This window comes from Molothrus ater, chromosome 1 (assembly GCF_012460135.2).
Source record: "Molothrus ater isolate BHLD 08-10-18 breed brown headed cowbird chromosome 1, BPBGC_Mater_1.1, whole genome shotgun sequence".
NCBI lineage: Eukaryota > Metazoa > Chordata > Aves > Passeriformes > Icteridae > Molothrus > Molothrus ater.
This window is the reverse complement of record NC_050478.2, coordinates 22,215,870-22,242,506: the sequence shown is the minus strand read 5'-3', so window position 1 is coordinate 22,242,506 and position 26,637 is coordinate 22,215,870. Positions and strand designations below refer to the sequence as shown.

The 26,637-nt window shown below is 39.5% G+C and overlaps 2 protein-coding genes across 13 annotated transcripts in view; one reads left to right on the top strand and one right to left on the bottom strand.

Moving 5' to 3' along the window:
• The first annotated feature begins 604 nt into the window (after nucleotides 1-604).
• On the top strand, nucleotides 605-8,997 carry SRI (sorcin). Of its 5 annotated transcripts, XR_004982115.2 has the most exons (9): nucleotides 805-933; nucleotides 1,592-1,675; nucleotides 4,805-4,874; nucleotides 5,561-5,604; nucleotides 6,640-6,787; nucleotides 6,943-7,056; nucleotides 7,471-7,529; nucleotides 8,221-8,315; nucleotides 8,805-8,997. XR_004982115.2 is itself a non-coding variant. In XM_036403861.2 (8 exons), the coding sequence occupies exons 1-8, from the start codon at nucleotides 886-888 to the stop codon at nucleotides 8,245-8,247; spliced, it is 567 nt and encodes a 188-aa protein (XP_036259754.1). In that variant the 5' UTR covers nucleotides 804-885; the 3' UTR covers nucleotides 8,248-8,997. The 5 variants fall into 5 exon arrangements, 4 of the variants coding, with proteins under 4 accessions (XP_054371038.1, XP_036259754.1, XP_036259741.1 ...); XM_036403861.2 differs by having other exon boundaries at nucleotides 804-906; nucleotides 8,221-8,997; XM_036403848.2 differs by having other exon boundaries at nucleotides 8,221-8,997.
• A 2,254-nt stretch (nucleotides 8,998-11,251) lies between these two features.
• The window catches only part of ADAM22 (ADAM metallopeptidase domain 22), a 131,569-nt gene continuing 116,183 nt past the window's right edge, over nucleotides 11,252-26,637 (bottom strand). For all 8 annotated transcript variants that reach the window (XM_054515060.1, XM_036403793.2, XM_036403809.2 and 5 more), the window contains 2 exons: nucleotides 19,961-20,084; nucleotides 11,252-18,694 (listed from right to left, as the gene is read on the bottom strand). In XM_054515060.1, the coding sequence (XP_054371035.1) occupies nucleotides 18,674-18,694; nucleotides 19,961-20,084 (145 nt within the window). In that variant the 3' untranslated portion in view covers nucleotides 11,252-18,673. The remainder of the gene's footprint in view (nucleotides 18,695-19,960; nucleotides 20,085-26,637) is intronic.

Here is a 26,637-nt window from a genome sequence, read left to right as displayed (position 1 = left end):
GGGACACGGGCATTCCCCCAGCTCCTACTCCAGAATTTGGACCTACAGATCCGAAAGAAATTATACAGCTTATTCTCTCTATTTGGGAACAGGGACGGGTGGTCCAATTCTGAAGAAAAACAACGGTATCAACAGAGAACACGTAAGGACGCGTTTTGGGATACACGATACAGACGCAGGAACTGAGTCTATGACCCCGGCGGTCTTTTGGTAAATCACGAGTCGGTGGTTCTGAAATAATCTGGTATCAACTCAACCGATTCACCGGTGAACATGTCGGGAGCTTTCCTGTCACCTTAGCGGGTCACAGCCGCCACAGAACACCGTTTTCCCGGGAGCGGCAGTCCCGGGATGCGCCAGGGGCCGGCTCCACCTCCGCTGCCCGCGGCCGCTGGCTCCGGGGCGCAGCCTCTTCCTTCTCCTCAGCGGAGCGGTTCCGTTCACGGGCGCTGACTCCCGCTGGTGTCTGACAGCTGCTGGCCGGGAGCCACCGGCAATGTGAGCAGGCAGCCCTTGGCCGAGCCCAGCGCCCTCAGCGCTCCCCGCCCGCCCCCGCACTGACAGCCCCACGTCCCGCCCCGCGATGCGGGCGGGCCCCAGGCAGCTGTGCCGGGAAATGCCGCCGCGGGGCCACCGGCCGCTACCACCGTGCCAGAGGGGGAGCTTGGAGGGGAGAAGATCGGAGGGGGCGGCCCCTCACCTCCCGACGGCACCGCCCGGCACCACCCGCTGCCCTGGTGGCGGAAGGTCGCCGCTTGCCCCGCCTGGGCGGTGGCGGGACGCGGGCTCTGGGAAGGGCCGGGGCTGGAAGTTGCCGCCCTCCCTCCGTATCCGGGTGGTTGCTCCCGGGCGCAGCCGGACCGCCGGAGCCGGTGCCAGGCGAAGATGGCGTATCCCGGACAGCCGGTACCCGGCGGGTTCTACCAGGGCGGGGTGAGCGGGGCCGGGCCCGCGGGGGGATGTGGCCGGCGGGAGCGGCGGGAGCAGGGTCAGGGTCAGGGTCAGGCGGGGTCTGCCCGGCCTGTGCCCGCCGCTCCCGCCAGGAGGGGCCGCAGGCGCCGGCTCGGGGCTGCGCCAGGAAGGGGGAGAAGGGGGGGAGGGAGGAGGCGCCTCCCCCGCCGCTGCTGCCGGGGGAGAAAGTCAGTGCTGAGGGTGTCATTCCATGATTTTCACTTAAGAATCAGTTTAATTTAGGAGTTTTCACACTTAATGCATATTCTTCCATGCATTTGCCATAGACATCTGTTTGCTCAACTTTGCTGAAGTGGAAAAAAAAATATTTGCAGTGCCTTAGTATTTCTTCGGCACGCCGTTTTCTGCTAAGGGTAGAATAAAATGAAACCTTGGTGAGATAGACCACGCTGGATCTAGATCAGTCGATTGCTCCTGTGCAAGGTTTATACTGATCTGCTTACATTACTAGATGAGTACTGAAATTGAGAGTTGGTTTGGGGGATTTTTTTCATGAGGAGTTTCGTTTTTGGTTGGACTTTTTTTCTGGCATGGTGTTTACATGAAAACATAAGTTGATAAGTACAGATCCTTAACTGAATCATTGATTTTAAATTAATTTTCTTTTTTGTTTCCAAAGTATGGAGGAGCTCCAGGAGGACCAGCATTCCCTGGACAAGCTCAGGATCCTTTGTATGGTTATTTTGCTGCAGTAGGAGGGCAGGTAAACTTACAAAATTACTTATTTGACTTACAAAATTTACTAAACTTATAATATTTACTTCTTGGATTTTTTTTTTCTTCCGGGGGAGTACTCTCTACCTTTGGAAAGAGAAATGCCTAGTATTTGCAGTGAGAAAAACTGATGTTTCTAGTTAAAAAAACCAAATCCATAATTGTTTTACTTCGCCTATTTGCCATGTACAGCTGTATTGGTCTATGCTATAGCTGTATACATACAGGAACTATACAATTTGAATAATGCTGCTAGTTTCTATATTGTATGTGTAAATACATACATATATACAGAAACATAGGCATGTGTGCCTCTATTTCCTATACAGGTATATGCAGGGAATGTATAAATGCATGAAGTTTTGTTACTGAATTGTGACAGCTCTGGGTTGGTGAATGCTGCCAGGCTTAGGAGAAAGAAAAAAGAAACAGTGGAAAGCGTGGGCTGAGGAGATGGCCTGGCTAAGAGGAAATGCTAACAGGAAAGAGGTCATTACATGATCTTAATAGACTCACAAATGGAAAAGCAGTCATGGGTTGTGCCAATATCTGGGTTTACTGGTAACACAGAGTGATTATTCTTCTAAAGGAAAGGCTTTCACAAGTCTTTTTTCTCCTGCCCTGTCATTCTGCACTGCATTTTTAATTTCTTTCCTGTAATTTTGTGGCATATACTGTTTTTGTATGATCATGTATGTTGCTAGAAACAAATGCCCTTTGAACTGTATTACAGAGTTTAGGAACAATTAAGTTAGGTTTATTGAGCTGAAGTTCCTTGTTTGTTTGCTGTATTATAGCTATTTATTGCACACCTGTAGGGTGTGTGCATATCTAAAACTCTGCTCTTGGATCTGCTATCCTCAGGTAGCTGCAAACCACAACATGAAAATTTAAATTCAACAATACTAGCTGATGTTCAGATTCCCACCATAACTTGGATTAGTTTTGTTCTCTATGTTACTCTTTTGAATTAATAAAGCATCTTGCAGTCTGTGTCCTACTTCTTCTAACTGCTTATGAAAATATTTAGACCGTGTGTTTTTTGGTAAAGGAGAACACTGAATGACGTCTGTGTAGTTAGGCCTTTCTGAGAAGGTGGAGCTCAGAGCTGAGTTCTGCTGAATGTGCTGACAATTTGTCTGCCAGCTGAGGTGTGTCTGTGCAGGTGCCTCCTGGATGTGTGCCAGGAGTCAGCAGTGGAGCCAGTAACTGATGCTGGGCAAATGAATGAGCTCCTGTTGTAAAGAGAAAGGGAGGGAGCAGCAAACAGGAGACAGCACTGTGGAGAAGAGGTGGCAGGAGCTGGATCTCAGCAAAACATAGACCATGCTCAGCTTTCTCAAGTGAGGCATGGAACCTGGAAGCTGGATACTACCCATACCCACTGGATTGATGGATATGATCAAGTTAGCATTTAAGAATACTTAAGTTAATACTCTGAAATGCTTTCTATCTGTAGAAATCATTCCTTACTAAAATGAACTCAGTAGCTTTCGAAGTTATCCTTGGAATCTGAGGTGTCTGTTTCTGGTACCAGTGGCTGTGCAGAAGTAAAAACCCTGTAAGGAGACAGTTAAATGTAACAGCTAAATTATCAGTTGCTTTTATAGCCATCCATGCAACTCTGTAAAAAGGCCACATCTCAGTTATCCATCTATACTTACTGTAGAATTAGTATGTTTTGGTTATGGTTTATTGCTGTGTTGCTTTTACGCTATATAATATTTGATGTTTTCTCTGAGCTTTCTTTGAAGTAGTTTACAGCAGAGATCTTGTCTTTGATTTGATGAATTAGTTTCCTTCGTTCACAGAAGAAAGTCAAAAATATTGTTTCAAATCTTTATTCAATTGAATCTGTCTTTTTAGGAAGTAATAATTTATTTTTTAGCCTGTTTGCAAAGCTCATATGCATTGTCAAGTTGAACCTGCTTATGTTCTACTTAAAAAAACCAAAAAAGACAAGCATATACTTGGTAATGTTAATCTTGATTACAGTCATGCTTTTGTATCTTCCTCTATTCTAAAGTTATGCAGTTTCTGTCTTTATTTTAGAGGGTACAAAGCCTTTAAAGAGATTAGTTACTTAATATTAATGGCTATTTCAAATTTCTTCCCTTTCCCTACCCCGTGAATTTAAAGTATTAAATACATCTACATAATTATACTGATGGAGTAGATAGGAAGCAAATTTGGGTTTAGCTGCCATTAACTTTACATAGAATCAAAACATTGTTGCCTTTTTTTCAGACCTTGTCAAATATCATTTAACACAGAACTACTATTCGTCTTCTAAACAATGTTTAATTTCTGAAAGTTATCAGGCTGTGCTCTTCCCACCATATCATTCAGTAGAATATCTCTATTCTTGAATAAAAGAGTTTTCAAAACATAAGGAAAATGCTGTAACAAACAGAATCATAGAATATGCTGAGTTGGAAGGGACCCACAAGGATCATTGAGTCCAACTCCTGGCCCTGATAAAGACACCCCAAGAATCAAACCAAGTGCCCAAGTGTGTTGTCCAAATACTTCTTCAACTCTGTCAGGCTTGGTGCTGTGATCACTTCACTGGGAAGCCCATTCCAATGTTCAGCCACTCTCTGGGAAAAAAATCTTTTCCTGATAGCCAACTTGGCTTTTCATCTTCTGATGCTTTGCAGAAGTGTCATCATTTTTTATGTCTACAGACATAATGTTCCATTCCTGAATGAGATTAATTTAAACTCTGTGTGAACCAAACTTCATGTTGGGGATGTGAAGAATAAAGCTTAGAACTCCACCTCCAGTTCTGGCAGCTCATTGCTTTCCATGAATTGGCAGTTGTTTTCTCTATTTGGCCCTGAGAAGGATTTGTTGGAAGTGAGGCTTTTTCCAAGCCATGTGGATAGGTATCTTTTCTGAGTTTGTTTTGTTTTTCTTTCAAAGTTCTTTGCTTTCTATATTTGCTTGTTCTACTAGCAACTTAATATTTTAAAAAGCAGGAATTTTTATATTTGTGAGTTATGAGGATGTCTTGAGAAGCATAACTAATTGAATGCCACTGGAAAGGGAGTGGGTACTGGGAATAAGCAGCCTGGGAGAGGGTATTAATAGCTGATACATCTTCTGTTATCGAAAGGATGGACAAATAGATGCTGATGAGCTACAGAGATGTCTCACCCAGTCAGGGATTGCAGGATCATATAAACGTAAGTTAATGATTTGAATGAACAAGCACATCTAAAGCACACTAATTCTTCTTCCCTAGAAAACGTGTGTAGTTGTGCCTTCTGCAGAGCTGGGTTTTTTCTTTGCATGGCAAATGGGTTTCCTTTCCATATCTTGGTCATGTAAATTCTCTGTATTCAGTTCTGTGTGCCAAGGATTTGCCTTTTCAGCCTCCTTAGTTCCCCTCTCTGCTGGGCTGTGGAGTTGAAGTGGTTTGTTTTGTAATGGACAGACAGTTCTTAAAAAGATGCTTTGCTTTGGTTTGAATTGAGCTTTGATATTGATCAAAATCTGTGTTAGTACTCCTCTGCTGGAATACCTCCTGTTCAGTTTACAGCTTCTGTGAGTGAAACTGGCTTGCTCAAGTGGTGTCTGTTGGGGGGGAATATAAATGACCACTTTGAAACCCAAAACTATTGTGGATTAAGATGAAAGCAAGTTAATTTTAAATATAACTTGAATTGCCTCCAAATTGCCTGCTGTCAGTTTTTCTAACAAGTAATGGCTCTAACTTGGATGAAAAATATGGTATGGCTGTATGCAGGGGAACCAGTTACATAATAGTTTATATAATTTAAATTTATAATAAATCTGAAATTTTATGTTTAGAAAAACTGTAGAATATGCTCTTAACATAATTTATTTTTCCTTTTTCTATTTTTAACAGCTTTCAACTTAGAGACTTGCAGACTCATGATCTCAATGCTGGATGTATCCTTTAGTATGAAATGTAAACATTTTTGCATTATGTAAGCAAAGATGAGAGAGCACCAAAACATTTGGGAAATGCTTTGTAGTTTCCCTTCAGCCTTTACTTAATAAGTCTTGTGATCATTGTGATTGGGAAGGTACAAAACTCCATTCTCACTAATTTTAACAAATTAAGAAATAATAAATAAAGGAGGCTCTTGGTGACCAATCATTTTACAGCAAGTGGTATCCCTCTAAGCCTGGGGAGCTGTTTCTCCATTAAGTGAATGAACAGTCACGTCTGGTGGCCCGGAATAAAGTGTTGTGCAAATCACTTATTGTGCTTTTCAAATAGGACACCTTTACAATTTCTCATCCTTCCTAATGAATTTTAAGCATTTGTTGTGCACAGCCTGAATACAATCTAAGTCCTCCTAAATCCTGTTCCATGAATGAATCAGCTTTGAGTATCTAATGGAATGGTATATGGCATTCAGCAGTAGGACCTGTGGAACACTTAGATATTCTGTGTAAGGTTGGAATCTTTGGAGGTTTGTTAGCCAAAACTTAAATTGAAAGATTTTCTGCTTAAAAAGAAAAAAGCAGAAATTAAACTGGAAGGGCCCTTAGCTCATCTTGAACAAACCACTTAGAATATAAGAGAACTAATATTATAACAATTTATTCTTTGGCATTTATTTTTATTTCAGCTATGTATTTAATTGGATACAATTACATAGCAGCAGGTTAAAGAGAAGTGTGTCAACTAAAGTAGAATTCACAAAGGGAAAATTGCTTTAGCAGGTTTCACTGGGAAGAAGTGGGGAGAGCAGATCTCTGACCTTAGGTTTTGGGTAGTATTACCTCCATCTGTGTTGGGGGATTCTTTAGTGTTCTACAAGAGAAATTAATAATATCAAAATTGTATTAATAGCGGCCTTCAAGTAATTTTTAACTACAGAGAGATGCCTTTTTTGTTTGTTTGTTTTTTTGTTTGTCAAATTTTGTTGGTGGTTTTGTTTAGTTAAGAAATGTTTTTCTTAGCTTTGAAATCAGAGGGATATGTCTGGCACACTGGGATTTAATGAGTTTAAAGAACTCTGGGCTGTGGTCAATGGCTGGAAGCAACACTTTGTAAGTTTTGACAGTGATGGAAGTGGCACAGTGGATCGTCAGGAACTGGAGAAAGCCTTGATGACCATGGGTAAGTTGTGAAATGTTCTTGCTTCTGACACTGACTCACACCATTTCCCAGTTATCATCCTGCAGTAACTAACACATGATATTTCCAATGAAAACTTGTTGGATTCTATTAACTTACCTGGCTTTTCAAAATAGGACTTTATTATTTTCAAATAGGATTTAGACTGAGCCCACAGGCTGTGACTGCCATCACAAAGAGATACAGCACTCAAGGAAAGATTGCATTTGATGATTACATTGCCTGCTGTGTGAAACTCCGAGCTCTCACTGGTATGCTGGATTGTGGCCTTGTTGCTGTCATCCCCATAATATATTTTTATTTAACAACCTCTTTGTTCACTGATCTCAAGTTCAACTTTGGCATACTACAAAAGAGGTTTCTATCAATAATCTACAGACTACGATTTTCTCAATTCCCATGAAATAAAGGACTTTATACTAATGCAGGGTTCATTCCAGAGACTGGAAGAGTAATGTTACAAAATTGGGACACTTTGCTTATTAACAGAACATAAAGGGTTGTATATGATATAAAAATTTAGTCTTGGAATGAATTGCAGTATTCTTGATCATGTTCTCCTTCATGTGACTTGGGAAATTTTAGGAAAGTACTGTACAATTTAAAGAAATGTTTATTTGCAATTCTTCTTACCTGGTTTCTGTTTTCTTAATCAATTTTTGCAGAATGCTTTAGAAGAAGGGATACAACTCAGCAGGGTTTTGTGAACTTCCACTATGATGATGTAAGTAAATTTTAAGGAATCCAGTAACATTCCAGGGTAAAACAAAATTAAAACTTAAGACAATCAATAATGATTTGAGTTTGTGCCTTCCCTACACATGCAGTGAGAACCCAGAAGTTCTAGGGCATGTGGAGTATTGTCTCAAAAAGTTTTGTGTATTTTACAGAGTTCTGTAAAATGTTGTGTACCTTTTTCTGAACTTCTAACCAGTGTGGTTCAAGAAGATCAAAGAAGCTACATCACTTATTAGCATCACTTTCTGTGGTTTTTTGTTTTTTTTTCATTTTCTGTTTTAAAGCTTGGTAGGCATTTTTCCTGGGAAGGGTTGATGGAGGTCTGGTGGATGAATCACACTCAGTCAAGCTTCTGGGTCTTGGCTTCCTAGCCACATCTGTGCAGCAAAAAGGGAACACTAGATTCAAGTCATCCTGGATTTGGGGGATTTCTTGGAGCGGGGGGGAGGACCATGTGTGCTAGTTTTTATTTTTGGTGTTGTTGGTATCATTAAGGAGATGCTTTGCTTTAATTAACTTTTGCTTTTAATTAATTTATTTTCACATGCATTTTAAAGCTTTACTATTCGTGGGCTGAATTTCTTTACAGAAAAGTGTAGTGACAATGAGTATTGTAGGAGAAAAAGTAAAAACTCGTTCTCTGTCATACTTCTAAGAAGTAGTTATTCTCTTTTCAGTTCATACAGTGTGTTATGAGCATCTAAATCAAAAGGAAGCAAGCCGTGGATGATCATGATTTAACATTCCAGTTTTATCAGCATCTTAATCAAAAGTAAGCAAGCTGTGGATGATGATGATTTAACATTCCAGTATGTGTTTTGCTTTGCCAAGTTCTCCAATGACTGTGTATCTCAATATTGGAAATTGCATATTTCATGAAGGCATCCCTTTTCACACATTTTTTAGTCTTGATAATGAATATGAACTACTCATGTACTGTTGTCTTTAACTTCCAATCTGTGATTATTAAAGCTGCTTTTATTTTCATAAACTTGCAATTCACTATGTATAACTCAGATCACACAAATGGTAAGACTTTCAGTCATGTGTCTACTTTTTTCCCATGATTCACTAAAATCAGTTTCTGGAATGCAACTTACCGTTTTCTGACTTAAACAGTAACGTGTTTGACTTATGAGGATACATATTTTCTTGTCTTTGACAACATAGGACAGATGTACAAACTAAAAGGGATTTTGGAATGGTCATTTTGCACTGGTCTGTTAAAACATGAGTAAGTTTTGGTTACTTACTTTGTCAGCTCTCTTGAAGATGAAGCCTGTGACACCATGCACTGACTGTAAGACTACCTGCTAGAACTTCTTTTAAGCAGGAATGCAACAAAACATAGCAGAAAACTCTTCTAGCCTTGTGCCCTGGTACCAGGGGCTTTGTTCTTGTAAGATTCTTGCTTTGTTTGTGTCACTACATAAAACACTTTTAAACATACAAAAGCTGTGCTGTGTCCGTTTTTGTTCAACTCTCCGTTCACAGGCAGACAGACAGACTTCAGTCACATGTAAATAAATGTTTCTATCTCCTCCACTTTAACCCCTAGTTATGCCTCAGTATGCCAGCTAACACACAAGGGCCAAAACTCACTTGGAAAAAATTCTTGCCATGTTACTCTTTCAGATCACAGCAGTAGTTACCAGTGAAAGCAGATACAGACAGGCAAGGCTTACTTGCCTGAGCCTCTTCAGGGGGGAAAAATGGGATTTTTGTTTGGTGGAGGTTTTATTGTTGCTTTTGTTGTTGGGATTTTTGAGAAATGGGGAAGATGGACATTGTATGGAAAGAGGGAGCAGCACAACTGTGCAGAGGTACTACAAACTTTTTTCCAATAAAATAAGTTAATGAAACTTTTGTTAATTTTGGTCACTTCTGCCTACACAGAGGAGTGATATATGTTGTTTTGCTGCTTGTGAATACAATGCCATAAGAATGTTAAAAGAAGTATATTTCTTAAATAAGTAGTTTAGGGCAGTTTTGGGGAGGAATCTTTGCATAAAGTAATGAAAGCAAAACTACACATATGTGCATATATATAGACACATATAAATATACATCATTGGACAAACGAGCTCCTCAGAGCAGGAATCTCACTCAAAGATACTGTATTGTACCCTGCTTTGTGGAGGTGTCTATTAAATCTGGCACTTTAGTTTCTGGGCTGTAAATTCAAAGCAGGCTCGTCTTACCTAAAGAAGTAACTTGTACTTACTGCTTAAATTTAGAATCCTTTGAGTATTGCTTGTAGTTTCATTACAGAAGCTAGTTCTCTTTCTACCCTCACAAAAAATTTCAAAGGCAAAGACAGCATTATAGATCCACGTTCTGACAGCACATTGTCCTGTTGCACATGAAGTTGGGAAACAAATGGAATACTACCGGAAGTATTTCTAATGGAAAGACCAAAATCCACAAAGATTTGTCTGAGTGTGGCAGCCAACATCAGTTGCTGCTGCAGTTCAAACCTCTGACAGCTGATGAGGTTTGTAAGAGTGTGAAAAAAGGCTGTTCTTCCTGTAGGGATTTGAGTATTTTGTATATATACAGTGTTCATCCTTACACTTAATTTTACCCTAAGAGTAGTAAGAGAGCTTTGCCAAAATGTTCATTTCCCACACATCTACTGCTTAGTTGTGTTTCTGGTCTTGTAGTTGCTTTGGTGGGATAGAATTAATTTTCTGTATAGCAGCCCAAAGGTTCAGATTTGTAACTAATCAGCAGCAGTGATACAGCAATGTTTCAGCTGTTGCTGGGCAGTGCTTGCACAGTGTTCGGGTTTTCTCAGTTTCTCACTCTGCAATCACAGTGAGTAGGCTGAATTCAGTGAGGACAGCTGACTCAAGTGGACCAAAGCACTCAAGACCCAAGGACCCAAAACTCAAGTCTTGCTCTGTTTATTTCCCCAGGCTGAATCTCTATTTTGGCACCAGCCAGTTACTGGGCAGTGAAATGCTGCAAGAAAACAGTGTGAACCAATAGGGTTTTCTTCAGTAGTCTTGTAAACATAAACCAGAGAAAACTGGAAAAAAAAATTGTTCCAAAACCAGGAGAAAATTCTGGCTTCCTCCAGAAAAAATAGTTTTTTGTTTTACATCAACATTTCAAAAATCCAGTGTATTCACAGGGACTGATGAGATAAATAATCTTCAAAGTTTAGAGAGAAACTAAGCTAATACATACAGATGCTAAGGAGTTAGTGCAGAGTTTGCTGTCCTAGCTAAAAAAAAAGCCACCTGAAACCTTTTCAAAAATTGCTTCCCCGTTAAGAGTGGATTCAGTGGACAGATTGAATGTGCAAGTTACCTGGTTTAGAGAAACAGTTACTCTCAGAATTGATGGTTTCTCTTTCCTACAAGGCATACTGGGAAGGATACTGACGTGACACCAGGTGGGGTGATTGCTCTCGACCTTTGAGCCAACCACCAGGCATAGTTTCAAATAGGTATTTTTCCTAGGTTGCCCTCAAACAGGCAAACTAAGGAATATAATTTTAGATTTGCTTTGAGAACAGTAGGTCCCTAACACAAAGATTTGAGAAGGTCACTGGATCATTTGCAGCCTTGGAATTTGAAGAATAACATCTATATTCTTCTATTAGCCTTTTCCCTTGCATGCAACATCTTTATTTTATAGAGAGCTATAAAACAGAAAGTGCTAAATACAGCAAATCAGAAGAACAAAATACACACCAGAGCCTTTGTCATTGAAAGTCACTTTACTGATGTTACAATATGTTAGTAACATTGAAAACCACAGGCATTTGTAATAAATACTCTTGTAGAAGTGGATACTGTGACGCTGTTATTATTAAAAGTGAGCAGGAATTTAGAACCCCAAATTACAACGATTTGATTTTATAAAAAGCAACATTTTGTTTAGCTACATGAAAGCCAGATTCATTCAACAGCCTAATGCCTGTAATGTTTATGACAAAAATATCACACTCAAAGCTAGAAAGTTGTAAACTGCAGTGCTTCATTTTGATGTTTGTCAAAATCTTGCATTTTTATTACATCAGGTACGATTTTTAAAGAATTTTTTCTAGCAAAGACAATGATATGATGCAAATCATTGTTTTTGCCAACACTAGCCCAGCCACAGGGGTGAAACATGATTCTCCTTGCCTCTTTCAATAATGGCTAGTATGAGTGAAAAAATAGCTTTTTTTTTTACAGCAATGTCCAAGGTTAAACATCAGCACAAAATGAAGCTGGCAGAGCCAGTTGGTATATACCACCCCAAAAGCTTTGCTGAAAGAACTGGTCATACAGTAAATAGTGTTTTCTCCAGCAGATTAAAAATTCCATAATGCTTTGCTATTCTGAAAAAAATATTTTGCATTTATGCAACAATAAAAATAAGTACTGTATTCTATATAAAATATTACCTATTGTAATATATTTTTATCCTTAAGAAAAGAAAAATCAGGTTATATATTCACAGTTTGAGTATGTTCTGGACTGTATTTCCAAGCGTAAAGTATGCAGAGTCTACACAGGCAGTGAGCAGGAGTTCTTGTACCAATAATCAAACTAAATCAGCATTTGCTGTTCTACAGAGCCTTACAATATTGCATGATTAGCTGCTCGCACCACTCCACTTACAAGGTCAGTCAGGCCTATATACAGAATTTCTAACATGGTTGTAAAAATAGACTTTCCATGCTAAAGTTAGAATATGTAAGGTCTTAAGGCCTCATGTTGATATTTTTTTAAACAAAAGCTTTATTTTTTTTATTCAGAGGAATACAGAGACAAAAAAATAAAAGATTGTTGCTTTGACATTTTATGCTCTAGCGATTAAAAATTGTGTTGACTCCTTTACTCCCACCCTAGATAACATGTTTCTTTTTAACTGCTCTGTGCTTATTTTCCCAAATTTTCCTCATCTCATTCTGAGTTATATGGCAATTAAGGCCCATCTTAAGTAGCAGAAGTTTTTAAACAGTTTAAAGCTGGTTTAGCTGAAGTGATTTTGAGACTGGTCTAGACTGGATTTTAAAGAGCTAGAACTGCCAGACCTGGCTGGGTGAGCCAATTTTGAAGCCAGGTACATTATCTCAAGTGTGAGCAATACCTGTTTTCTGAATTTATTTCTAGTGCTTGTTTTTCTTACTTGGCTGAGATGACCTGGAATGTTGACTGTTGCAGTGCTTTTCTCTAAATACTTGCAGAAAACTGTTGTGGAATGACAAGATACCATGTGCACAGGGTACTGTTTCCAAAGCTGCAGTTTACATCAGCATCCATACTTGAGGCACCAGAAATGGTTTTCATAAGCTGACTTAGAAACTACTTGCATCAGAGGAGATTTTTAGCATAGATGATAGAAATTATTACTTTCTTTCCTGTTTCTGACAAAATCACACTTAAGAGAGTCCTGTTTGTATTGCAGCTATGTTTACACAATTGGTTTCACTGTTTCATTTTTTCTTGCCTCATTAGGATAATAGTTATGTGCACACAGGAATAGTTATGTGCACATACTCCACTGTCCAATCACAACCTGCACATATTTTTGCACTTTACTCAAATTTCTCTTCAGGAATCACAGAATATTCTGGAGAAGGGACCCACGAGGATAATCAAGTCCAACTCTTAAGTGAATGGCCCATAGGGCAATTGAACCCGTGACCCTGGCATTATTAACACTGAGCTCTGACCAATTGAGCACATCAAATGTGATCCAAGTCAAATCCCATATTGCTGATACATAAGATTTGGAAGCCATGCAAATAGTGGGTCATCAGCTCATCCATTATTGGTATTCAGCAGAGATTGAAATGCTCAAGCTCTTTAAAAATGAGGCAAATAGCATCATATTGTGGTTAAAAACAGTGGTCCATACAGTCCACTCTTATCCCATGACACTGAAACTCAATTTAGAGAAAGAAACACATGATTTTCAGACTTGGAGCAAGAGAAATGGGAAACAGCTGAACTGTTGGGTTCACAGACTTGATTTAAGAGGTTTACCCTTCAAAAATGCTAGAAGGTGAGACACAGGATGGCTGAGTCACCAAGTGGTTTTACCAGTAGTATTCTGGTTTAACCACAAATAATTAAGCCCCAAAACAGCTGCTTGCTCAGTCCCCACCCACAGTGGGATGGCAAGAGAATTGAAAAGGTAAAAGTGAGAAAACTCATGGGTTGACATAAGAACAGTCAAATAATTAAAATTAAATAACTGTAGTAATAATTAAAAAAAATAATGAAAAGGGAATTAATGAGAGTGAACTAAAACCCAAAAAAGACAAGTGATGCAAATGAAAACAATTGCTCACTATCAACAGACCAGTGCTCAGCCAGTCCCTGAGCTGTAGTTCTTCACTGCCAGCTTTCCCCCTGGATTGTTGCTGAGCACGGCATCATATGGTTTAGGGTATCCCTTGGGTCTGCTGTCCTGGCTGTGTCCCAACTCCTTGTGCACCCCAAGCCCAATTGCTGGTGGGGCATGTGAAGAGCAGAAAAGGCCTTGGCTCATTGCAAGCACTGCTCAGCAATAACTGAAAAAATCCTTGCATTATCTACAGTGTTTTCAGCACAAATCCAAACCACAGCCTCATACCAGCTACAGTGAAGAAAATTAACGCATCCCAAGCAAAACAAGACATGAGGCATCATCACCTGATTATAGCACAAGCAAAAGATCACAAAATCATTAAATGGTCTGGGTTGGAAGGGACCATAAAGATCATCTCATTCCAACCCCCTGGCGATGGGCAGGACTTTCCACTGACCAGGTTGTTCAGAACCCCATCCAAACTGGCCTTGAACACTTCCAGGATGGGGCATCCACTGCTCCTCTGGGCAACCTGTGCCAGTGTCCCACCACCCTCACAGTAAAGAACTTCTTCCTAATACATAATTTAACCTACTATTATTAACAGCATTGGAAAGACCCTGTCCATACTTTGGAAAGGTGACCAACTTTTAGCAACTTTGATGTCAGCCAACTCACAGAGGCTGTTAGTGAATGTTTCATGCAAATTCTTTTCAGTAGAAGTGAAAAGGGTATGGAAGACAACAGGAGCTCACTGAGTTTTACACTGGAGTGTGATAACTTTGCTTACAACTAGCTACGGGATTCGATGACAGAGCAAGTCCTAAGGGCTAACTGAAGAGTATATCCTTTAGGATTATGGAGTCTCATCCTTCTTTCACATTACATTATATCTATTAATCAATTCACTAATGAAGTTACAGCAAATTTGGTCAGAATTTGTAGTATATGCAAGTCTATAATAATGTATGTACCCATTCTTACCTCTGGTTTTGAAAAAAGTTGTCGCATTAGCATTGACTAGACCAATCAGTCCAAACCAGCAATAGGGATTTGAGTAAGAGGATTTCAGTACACTAACTATTGACACAATTTCTTTCTGATTTTAATTCAGGCTATACCTCAAAGGTTACAATAGCACAATCAAAATTTTTTCATGACCACACGGGCTCAGCCGGTTCAATATCTCATAAATCAGGAACTTTTTAAATCATTTGGAAGAAGCCATCTTCAAACTCAAGTCACACTTCAGGTGACTGGCAAGTTGTGACTTTAGTCACAATTTAAGCAAAGATAGGCTCTATAAAGTTAACAATCTTCTTGAATCTACATAAATAAATATAAAAAAAACTATATGAAAATTATCAGTCACAACTATCTCTGGTATATTGCCTTGGATTACTAAAGTTCTTAAGTCAACAAATCCAGAATTAGTAGGTAAATCTTTACTTGTTAAACTGTGGTAACATTGTGCAGCATTATTTTTAGATACAATCTCCATTTTCCAGTCTCCATTAGTTAGTCACATTATTTTATTATAAATTACACAAGATTCTTCTCCCACATTGAAATACATAAAGGTATTATATTAAGTATATTTCATCCTGCCAGTCCTATGTTCATATAAACAATTACTTCTAGTTGAGAACTGAGGGCTTCCTCACTTCAACAGACATCTACAGCGTAGTTGGCAATCAACTAGCCCATTTATTAAAATAAAACCAAAATAAAAGCATGAGTCTCAATTAGTCAAAATGACTGAGCTATATTAGTGACAAGTACTCTATTTTAGTCTGGATGAGGTATTATGCAGCAGTTTATATTGCTATTGCCAGCGTAACTAACTACAGTGGATAAAAATATTTGCCATCTTCAAGGTTATTAATCTGGCAGCTTTCCAACATACTACATTTTAAAAGTAGGAAATGACAGCTTTGTAAGCAAACAACTCATCTGTCCAACCTCCACTGGCTTGGGAGGCTCACGCAGCTCTGCCAGTTCAGGTCTCCCAGGTTACCAACCTGATGCAAAGTTCTCTGCAGAAGAATTTTGCAAGAACACAAGTCCTGTGATATTCTCACGCTAGACCACCAAAGTGAAAGTCAACATTTATTTAACTTAAACTTAGTGCTCAAAACTAGACTTCCAGTCACTACATATCTCCAAATGTGAGGGTGACTGTTAAAGGTACACTACACACATAAGTGTATCATCATATGCTACAAATGAATTATACCAAAGCAAAAGAAGCTGGAAGTACATACTACATTGAAAATACAGTCAGGAGGGGCATTTGTTTGCAAAACAAGAAGCTATGAACATAGCAGAAAGAGCCTGCATGTTATCTCCAGTTCTGTCTGCCAAATCTTGCTGCTTCTTGGTAAGCCAAAATGGAAATGGAAGAGTAAACACTGAAAAACATAAGATATGCACAGAAATCTAATGGGATCATTCAAAACTACATGCCAGTTTGTATCCAAAAAAATACCATAAAAGGCACATGATGAACAGTCCAGTTACTAAAGACAAGATATGAATATGGGAGGGAAAACCAGCTTCCAGGTGGCAGAGAATACAGCAATGTCCTAATGTGGGTGAACCTCTTGAGGGTCCTGCTCAAAGTCCAGTGAAATCAACAAAAGACATATTGATTTCAAGTTATGGCTCAGACCCTAATTTCATAAGCTACATGCTATCAACTATCGTTAATCCAGATAGCTACACTCAGAGTGAATCTTTGCAAAAAATAATCTTCAGTGCTGATTGATATATTTACCTTTCACAAAAATGCAGAATCTTTCCCTAAAGCAGTTACCACTGACTGTCTCTTTCCAGATGGTCAGTCTCCACCCACTTGTGCTCACTTATATTTGTCTTTTTCCAAATACTTACCAGAACCTGTTGACTGTGAGAAAATCATTTGAATGGCAAGGCCAATATTTTGTCATAATCCAACATACAGCCTAATCATAAAATATAGTGCTTCTAAAAATCTTACATATTTTACAGCTGCCGACATCTTTAAACATTTATTAATTTAATCTTACATATATCTGACTTTATTGAGAGACGTAAAAGTTAAAAAAATACATTAAAAGGCTGCAAGTGTTGGGTTCACTTACTAAAGGAAATACATGAAAGAGGTAGAAGATTCAGAAACACCATAGATGTTCCCATTACAATAATATCTAATTAATCATACAGCTGTTGGGTAGGGTATTCAACTGCACCACAGAGTCAGGTGTTTTATTCTGCAATGGTACTACCTGAAGCTAAGAAATAGTCAGTTCTGGAAAACCAGAGAATTATAAACTGATTTAATATGGTTCAGTTTCTCACTAACTGAAAATTCCCAACCAGAAGGCATTTGCTTTAAAACAACCTTCAGAAGTCTCAGGTGTTAGAAATACAACCATCAACTTACAGACAAGAATAACATGGTAAAGAGTTGTCCCCCCCCCTATTCTTTTTAAGCTAAATTCCTTTGTGCTCAGTTTAATGCCCCAAAAAATTGTCAAGGGGGCTTCAGGGGCAGCAAGCATAGCATTCGAGCGCATGGTAAATGCGATTCCAGGAACGAATAAAAATTGAAAGACAGCAATGAAACTGGCCACTTGCCCAGCACTGTTATTATCTAGTGCAGTGAAATTGTTATGCTTCTCATAAGCCTATGCCTTGCCATCTAAAACAGTGTCTGAAATGCTCTATCAAAAATACACAGCAACTCTCACAGACAGACTTCACATCACCACATCCTGAATTGACCACTTAGAAGTATTCCCAAATGTCCAGTAAGTTTGGGCTGCACATGATTTAAAGACTCTGCTGTCTGCTGAATCATTCTTGATTACACCTGTGAGAGGATACAGTGGTTATCTTACTAAACAAGGGGTTTTGGCTGGTTCCTTTTACAATGATTTAAGACAAAGTGCTCCTGTACTGGTTTCCGCAGTCTACTGTACAATTGAGATTGTCAAGACAGTATAAGATGCTGAAAAAGTTGTATAGATTTTGGTCAAACACCAGTTTCTGAGGGACACAGTTTTACAGTACTGTACTTTCTGTATTTCTGCTCATAATATTAGAAAATCTGAAGTGTGATGATGTTAGTCATGACTGTTTCTTTAGGCATTTGGCAAAATACACATACGTACAACAGCTATTTTTGACATTTTTGAATGTTTACATATATACAATCTGTATACTGAGATTATAAACATGTAAGGTAAAAAAAAAGATATAACCTTTGTTTGTTTGCCGTTTGTGTCAAATAGTTGCCTTTCAAAGCTTGAAATCCTGTCACAAAAAAAAATCCTATATTTCTTACTCCTGCATGCTAATCTCTACTACAGTATGTTGTTTTTCCCTTACATGTGGAAAGTAAAGAACACAAGGTTCATGCATACAGCATACAAGTTTACATCAGCTGGGCTCTCCGTGAGGCACATTCCCAGTTCCACTCTGGTCTGACTCAGGACTGCAGTAAACCAGAGAAAAACCTCTCTTACACAGGACTGGCAAATGGACTGCAGCTGGGATTCTAGGTCACCATGCAGAACAGCCTTGTCACATCTGGGCTAATTATTCTCTGTCAAATGTTATGATATTGGTTGTTCATTAAATCCATAAAATACAAGTCAACAAAAAAGAAAGAAAAAAAAAGACTGTTTTTTTCCTTTCCATATGACAGGAGGTTATCACTGCGATATCACGGGCATCTCTGTTGATCTTTCGAATTGTCTGAAGAGCAGATGAATGTGCAGTGACTCAGTGATTCTGAGTTTCTATAAAATCCAAAGTAAACAGTTCTGATGTGACCCCAGGAAAACACTGCAGCTAGATGGATGTCTCCCATAGCTGGAGAGGGGGAAAATAAACACAAACACACATTGAACACCAAGATAAAACAGGCTGACACCCAGACAGTGCAAGGAGCTTGTTTGGGGAACTGCATCTGCATCACTTGGGTCACCAAATCTCCTCCCTGACTCTGGTGGGTATCTGTTCATCAAGTGAGCAGACAGGCTTCAGCATTTCAGCACAACTTACAGTCAGCATAGTCAGTCCATGGCTGGGAGTTCAGTTTTCTTTTTGAAAGAGAAATGTCAGTGTAGCATCAAACTTGTACTAGACAACTTATACCTTAGAGTTATGCTAATATTAGTGTAGAGATAACTTCCCATTTTCCTCTGCCTAACTCTGCTCAGAGCAACTGTGACTTCCTGCAGTGGGTTTGAGCTGCTGCCAAAGCAGCTCCAGGGCTGAGATACATCAGTACAGCCCAGGCTCCAAGCTGCCTTGGAAGACCCAGTGCTGCACCTCACACAACCTTCTGCCCCAAGCAGTACTGGGGGAGCAGCTTGCAGGTTCCCTCAGCAGCACTCCATTCCTTTTTTCTTGTAAAAAAAAAGGACAGAGAACAGTGATGAGAATCTCAGCAGCATCAACAACATGAACCAAGGGTATTGCAAGTGAAGGCCCTAAAGCAAATTTCAGAGTGTTTTTTTGCTTATTCAAATACCTGCTATGTCTGAATTGACACAAAGAAAATAAAAGCCTTTTGGAGCACCTGGAAATCTCTCCGTATAAGGCGTTACTATCCACCACACATTCCAGCAGCTCCTGGTTACTCTAGGAGGGCCAGGGTGGGCTCAGATTACACAGCAGTGAAGTCCCTCCAGGCCTGCAAGCACTCCATATGCTGCATAACTGGAAATTTTTACATTTCCATAAAGATGGAAAGCAGCTATCCCCACAGCCTGAATGAGAGCTGCTGGGAGAAGGGGTAAGAAAGGAGAGCCAAACACACCACTTACTCCAGGGCTGCCTGTGCTCTGCAGCCCAAAGGCTATCCAGGGCAAATTTTCAGCTTGAAATAAGAAAAGTAGTAAAATCTGGGCTTCAGGACAGCTTTAAGAGCAACCTGAAAAGCTGCCTGTAAACACAGCTGTGGAGGCCTTCATCACTGCCAGAGGCTCAGCAGCTTCAGAACTTCAGGGTGCAAAGGAAATGCCATTCCAGCTCTCCTTGTTGGTCAAAGTGTTAATCTGCCATAGTTTCCTTTTGAAAAACTATCAGTAAATCAAGTCACTGGTGAAATGCAGAGAGAAGAGGGGCACATACCCTGGCACTTTGCCTGTTGACTTTTTTCTCTTCATCAGGAAGCGGTGGCATCGGGTACGGGTATTTTCTGCTGGAAGCAATAGATCCAGTGGATGAAGACGGAGACTTTGCAGGAGACAGTGTCCTGAGATGTTGAAACACATAAAATAAATGTGATGTCTTTGCATTCTAGCACTGCAACAGCAACTGCCATTACTCTGAAGCTTGGTTCAGAGACAAGAATATAGCTTATTATTAGCTCAATATCAGGGGGATAAAATTGATTGATCAGTAGTCTTATAATTTCATTATATGAATAAAGGTATTTAGAGATTTCAGGAACACTGGAAGAAAAAAATTTGCTACTTCTTATTAGAATTGTATAACAAAAATTATTTCTTAAACTGTTTTATATGGTACTGTAATTAATCATTATAAAATTATTAAAAACCAAATCTGCAATTGAATAAATACAGAACTAAAAGCATAAAGCCTAAATAGAAACAGTAATTTATAAATAAAAGCTGAACAAATGTCTTCTCCCAGTGACTAAATGGCAATTATGTGTCTTTATGCACATCTTACACATCTCCTAAATTGATACAAACATAGCAAATAAATCTATTATTTTTGTAACATTAATTTACACAAATGCATGCATTTGGAGGCCAAACTGTTAGTTGTGAAGTAACAAAGGCATATACAAAGTGCTAATAACAAATTGTTATACATGCAAGCATCATACAGTGCATATTGTTCCAGCCAAAGAAAGAGTCTGATGAGAATATACAAAAATGGACTGATTAGTCAATGGCAATCAGCATTTCTGTACAAGGTGAGTAGAGTAAGCAGGAGCAAGTAAATGTTTGTATCACATGAAAGGCATTCTTTTCATGTCAATAAGGCAACAGCACATTATTGACTGAAATTTTATACCCAAGAAAAACTCTTATGCTTCTGTTTCGAGATTCTGCACTTTTCCCACTTGAGAGGTTCCTATTAGGCTCTAAATCTGGGCAGAGTAAAATGAAAAAAAGGCCTCAAAGTAGAAAAATTGAGCTATCCTGGCCCCCTTGTTCTCTTATGCAGACCAAGGGCATTCACCACAGGAGGCCTCTTAATACTGCAGGCACATCACTCAGCCCTCCCTGAGCACTGCTATCTATTCTGAGTTCATGTGTTCCTGAAGATGGAAACTTTCCATAATAATAAGTGAAATTTATTTACCTTTAAATAATTGTTCTTTTATTTTGGACTACTGTATCATTTTGTTGTGACTGTAGCTCCCTCCAATAGCAGATTCTCTTGCCTCCCATACAAACAAAGACTGATGGTAGCCACAAGCAACAAGGTGTCAATGGAAATTATATGATGAGAGCTCTCCACTCTGGCTCATGATCCTCTAATGCCTCATGTGGTAGCCTCTAAGTTCAACAGCACTTAAGAGATTTGCATTGGTACAATTATCCAAACGTGGAAGCCTACATCTTCAGTACCTGCACATTGATCACCCATTAAGATGAACTGGACATACACCAATGTTTTCAGGAAGAAAAACCCTGAAACAGTTACTGCAGTAACAAGGTTTCTGTATGTCCGACATCATGGATCTGGGCACCAAACTGTGCATGCAAGAAAACAGGTTAATTTAAAAACAAAATTCCAGAGATAGGTTGTCAACAGTGCCTTGCTGTTCACTATCCATACAAGTCCTCTCATCTCTGTCCCCACTTGGACTATCACTAATAAACTATTTGTGGATCTAGAATAAAGAATATAAGAAGAGGGAGCGGGGAAAATAAGGAGAGCAGATTTTACACATTATTAGTAATCCAATTATTCACAAATTTTACCCTATTGCTGCAGTAGAATTTTAAATTTTCATTTTAAAATTTGCAACAGTGCACTTGGAGATCAGAAACAAGGAACTGGGCTAGTGGAATCTGACTTGGCAAGCCCTATCAGAAAGCTGTTTATAAGGTAGTACAGCCAGGAGGGTGGCACAGAATGAAGGCATCTCCCATCTCTTTCACCACACCAGGCACGACACCTCCAACACACCACAGGCTCTTCACATTTTAGATACTCTAAGAGAAGGCCACAGTGAGAGGAAAAGCCACATCCAATCTTCCTGTCCATCCATCTGAGCAGGTGATCCTGGAAGGAGTAATAATCCTCCGAAGGATGGGGCATCTTGAATATTTTCCCTGCAGGTCCTCTGACCAGGATCCCTAACTGATCCTTTCAGCCAGGAAGCTTTGCACCATAACTCAAACACAATGCTGCCTTTTCCAAAGATTTTGAAGGCCAAGCCTCCAGTGTAGCTGCCTACATATCCTCCTTCTCAAACCTCCTTTGCACTGCCTGCTCCCCTGCAGTTTGCACATCTAACTGATGTGAGCTTTGCTGCCCAGCTGCATCTCTACAGCCAACACATCAAGAATGCAGTTGCACACTTACAGAAATGACCTTGCCCTCCCCTCACAGGGCCTCACCACTTATTTTTGTTATAGAGTTATGTGCTGGTTTTTGTCATCTTTAGTGCCAGCTACTGAGACTGTGAGCATACACAACTCAGCATATGCTCACATATCTTACAGTGCATCTTCTGTGATAAACAACATTGTTTAAGGTGGTTTTGATCACCTTTCAGGTTCTGCCCTGCAATTGTGTATGTGCTGTGTATCCCAGATTTACATATACTTTAAATGAGAAAGGTCATGTCTGGCTCTTTCTCATTTACAGGATGGAGAGACAGCATTCAGGGACACTTGCAGGTAATGCTGGGGTTAAAGGTAGGAAAACTTGGCAGTTTTGGTCAAGGGTGGAATCCACTTTGTTTTCACTAGGGTTTCAGTTCTCCTGCAATCAAATCCATTAGCTTTCATGCCAAATGTTGCTTCCAGCTGAAACTTACACAAGAAACCAGTACACATCACAACAGAGATTTAGAGTTTTACTGCCAACCCCAAATGAAACCATGCACCTCACCTGCAAAAATTCTAATTTTTGAACAGAAGATAGAGTAGCCACTTTGTGTCTTTCTGTCCTGAAAGCTAAAACTAAGACTGTGTGGAGACCATTCTGTGATTGACAACAAGCACTGTGGCAGCAAGAAGACATCTGGAAGCAGTCCCTGCAGCCTTGGGCCTACCTGCTCCCCTCTTGTCCCTAAACAGCGAATGTTGGCCCACAAGAAACTGTGCAAAATGTGTCACCTGGTTACAACTAAACATTTCACAATTTTGAGTGTCACTTTAACTGAACTCGAGGCAGGTGGCCCTGACAGATCTGAACTGTTCATGAACTGTGGATGATTCTCTTTTGCAGACTGAAATATTGTAATGAAATTCAATTAACATTCAACCAGGTGAAAGCATTGCAAGCCCAAATATAGACCCTATCAGCCTAATCTGACCTTTGCTGCTGTGGATTCAGCTCTTTGTATGACATCATCAGCCTAGATCCTACATTAGGACCTAAAAACACTGGTGTGGCTAAACATTTTAAAGTAAGTTCCTTTTTAAAGCCACAGATGTGAACACATGTCCTCAGAAAGAGCAGCAGCAGAGGGGAGAGGAGGCTCATGGAGGGGCTGTAGAAGAGACAATGGTTAAGGCTTGAGCTGTCACTTGGAGCAGTGAACTATGCCTCAGAAGCAGGCACTCACATGCTTCAATGAACCCTTCTCCCTAACTCTTGAAACAAAACCCTGATCCTATTGACATCAGTAGGCATTTTTCATTATCTGCCAACAATAACAGTATTTTGCTTTGGTAATACAGAAAAGGCTTGTTGGTTTGTTTTTTATTTTAAGCACAGTCCAGAGCTGTCTCAGCAAGAGCAGCTTGCCAAGGGCTGGTCATGGCTCTGGCCTCAGCTGGATGCTCACAAAAGAAGGTAATGGAAATGGTCAACTAAAGAGGAACTGAGAAAAAGTCAAGGACACAAAAGAGCATTAGAAATAGGAGGGAAATGACAGCCTACTGTCTCCTCCTTCCACGCCCCTTCTTGATACCCTTCTGATTTAGGACAGCAATTTTCCTTCTGGTTATGTGTTCTGGGTCTCCATCTAAAAAACCCTTTGCTTGTAAACCACTTTTGTATTTAAGTAACTCATAAAATATAACTTATTGTAAATACTTGCATTAAATCAAATGCAGATAGCTCAACACTTTAAAAGGGGCCTTCTAGTATTTTTTCTTTATCTACAGAAATGCCATGTTTGGGGTTTCTGGCAGTTTGTTTTCTGATTCCATCATGGCTCCATCAAGTATTTTAGATTCAGTGAGAATTCTGAGTAATCCTTAATCATATTTCAGAAGGTCAGCCCATGCAGTGGACATTGTAATTGTCAGTAACAAGAATAAGCAGTAGTAGCACATTCATAAAATAATGTCCCTTACAGTAAAGCTAAATTCAGGGAGAGGCTTCCTGCCTGATTTCATTGCTGAGGTTATGTGGTTATAGCCTGGTACACAAAATTAAAATCTAGACTAGACTTTAAGCAGGAAAATGAGAGTTTCCTTCACAGATCTTATTTTCTTACAGATGGGAATCCCACACTAGGGAGTTTTCTGATGCCAGACACACCAGCTACTATTATTATTATCATTATAAAAAGTAATTATATGAAATACCCATCAGACTTTTAGACTAGAAAAAAAAATTACTAGGAAATCAGGTGTTAGAGAGACAAATTATGATTTATACAGGGTATTTGAAGTAGATGGAGAAAATCTCGGTGATGACTAATATCTCTATTTTCTGAAAATCTGCAACTTTCCTAGAAACCTTTTTTGTCATTTTTCCTTATTCTTTTCAACTCTTCCTACAACGGCACCAGTCATCAACATATTATTCCTAAAACTACAAGGAAACAAGAACAACAGCAGCATTACTTTCAGGACACATTTAAAAGAACAAAGAAATCAAAGATGATTAGCGACATGAATACGACTCAGCTAAATATCTGGTGTAAATGTCTTATCCTGGCACTCTAACTCATTAAACATTGTACCAGCTGGACAATGTGACTTCAGCTTGATGTTCTAGTTTAACAAGTAAGATCTGTTTCGTTCTGTTTGTGAATCACTTCACAGGCCCAGACTCAAAACCCAGCCACAAGATGTTTTGACACACCATTCTTAGGAACAGTCTTTTCCTGCCCATGCTATCATTAAGCAAAATTGCACCTGATTTTTGTGGAGAAACTGTTAGTTCAACCTCTTGTAAACCCACAGCAACTCATCTCAAGAGATCTGATCTTTTGCCTTCCATAATGTGTCTGCAGAATACTTCCCCATGAGTACCTCATTTAATTAGGACAATTCAGATTTCTAAATTTATTCTACTTGCTCTCTGATTTCTAAGGGTAACTGCTGCAGGCAGTGATTAGTAAGCTTCTGTGGTGCAAAAAATTTGATTTATGTTATATCTCTGCTGATATATAGCCTTTAAAACTCACATGGGTCAGCTTAATCCTTATCTACATGCCAAAAATGCTTGGTTTATCTCAAATACAATTAAAAATGTGACTCATTCAGTGTAACAGCTGAATACCCTCAGGGGCAGGGCATACTCCCATCAATTTAATCTAGTTACTAAATAAAAATATACTGATACTAAAAAATGAAAACCAAATTATGAGTATGCAAACAGATTTTTAACCCTGTTTAACTAAACCATTTAAAGTAACCTGTATTAAAATAGTGCTATCTTCATATTCCATCAATGTGTTTGTTTATGGCTACCACAGGGCTTCTGATACAAAAACCCTGAAAGACAACTATGGTGTTATGTTATGGTGGGCAGCTCTTGACCTTGCCTGAACAATAAAGGTCAAGAGGCTATTTTTAGAGAAGGTTTTGATAATAAAACACACCTCACCTCCTGTATGAGTTTTTCTAATTTCAGCTTCCAGTGACCTTTGGTCATTATCAGTCTTAGTTGGCAAATCTAAAGGACCTCCCACACACAGAGATTTTGCTCCATATGCAGTGATGTGGACCTCGTGATCAGGTAAGTGTTCAGCTGCTCCCTTAAACTACACAGCCTGAGGCTCTCTAGAAAGAACTGGGCTTAGATCTCCCCAGTTCTAGAACATGCTTGCTGAACTGCAGACACCAGACCTGGACCCTGTATCCCATCACTGAAACAACCAGACTCACAATACTCCCTGCCAGAATGCCCAGGCACCAAGAGATTTGTCTGATACCGACTGGCACCATCAAAACAACCTCCTGTAAGCCCTGGATTCTTGCATTGGGGATCTCTTCTCCCTTTTCAGGGCTGACAGGCCAAGGTTTACTCATTTTTCCTATTTGTTCACTGGAAACCTATCCTGCAGCTTACTCTGTCTGTGATTTATGAGGTGTCGAAAACAAACAGAAAGGGTTTTAAAAAGTAACCATTTTATGGTGTTTTAGGACTTCAGGACATTTTTAGTTCTAAAAATGACTAAATTCTTACCCTGCCATTTAATGTCTGCCAGTGTTACTATTGGAATAAAAGTGTTTCATTAGTACCCTGTGATACAAGTCCTGTCATATTTTTTTTCCAAATGCACACTGTACACATTTAGCATATGTTTCTGTTCTGTTGCACTTTTATTAGGTCTACTTGTGTAGCAAACCTATTAAGATTCTATTTACTTGTTCTTACCATCCTTCACAGTTTTGGCTGAAAGTTTTGCTTAT

Coding starts and splice junctions, on each gene's coding strand:
- SRI (XM_036403848.2), top strand. CDS start 886: ATGGCGTATCCCGGACAGCCGGTACCCGGCGGGTTCTACCAGGGCGGG. Junction 934..1,591: donor GCGGGTTCTACCAGGGCGGG/GTGAGCGGGGCC, acceptor TTGTTTCCAAAG/TATGGAGGAGCTCCAGGAGG. Junction 1,676..4,804: donor TTGCTGCAGTAGGAGGGCAG/GTAAACTTACAA, acceptor TGTTATCGAAAG/GATGGACAAATAGATGCTGA.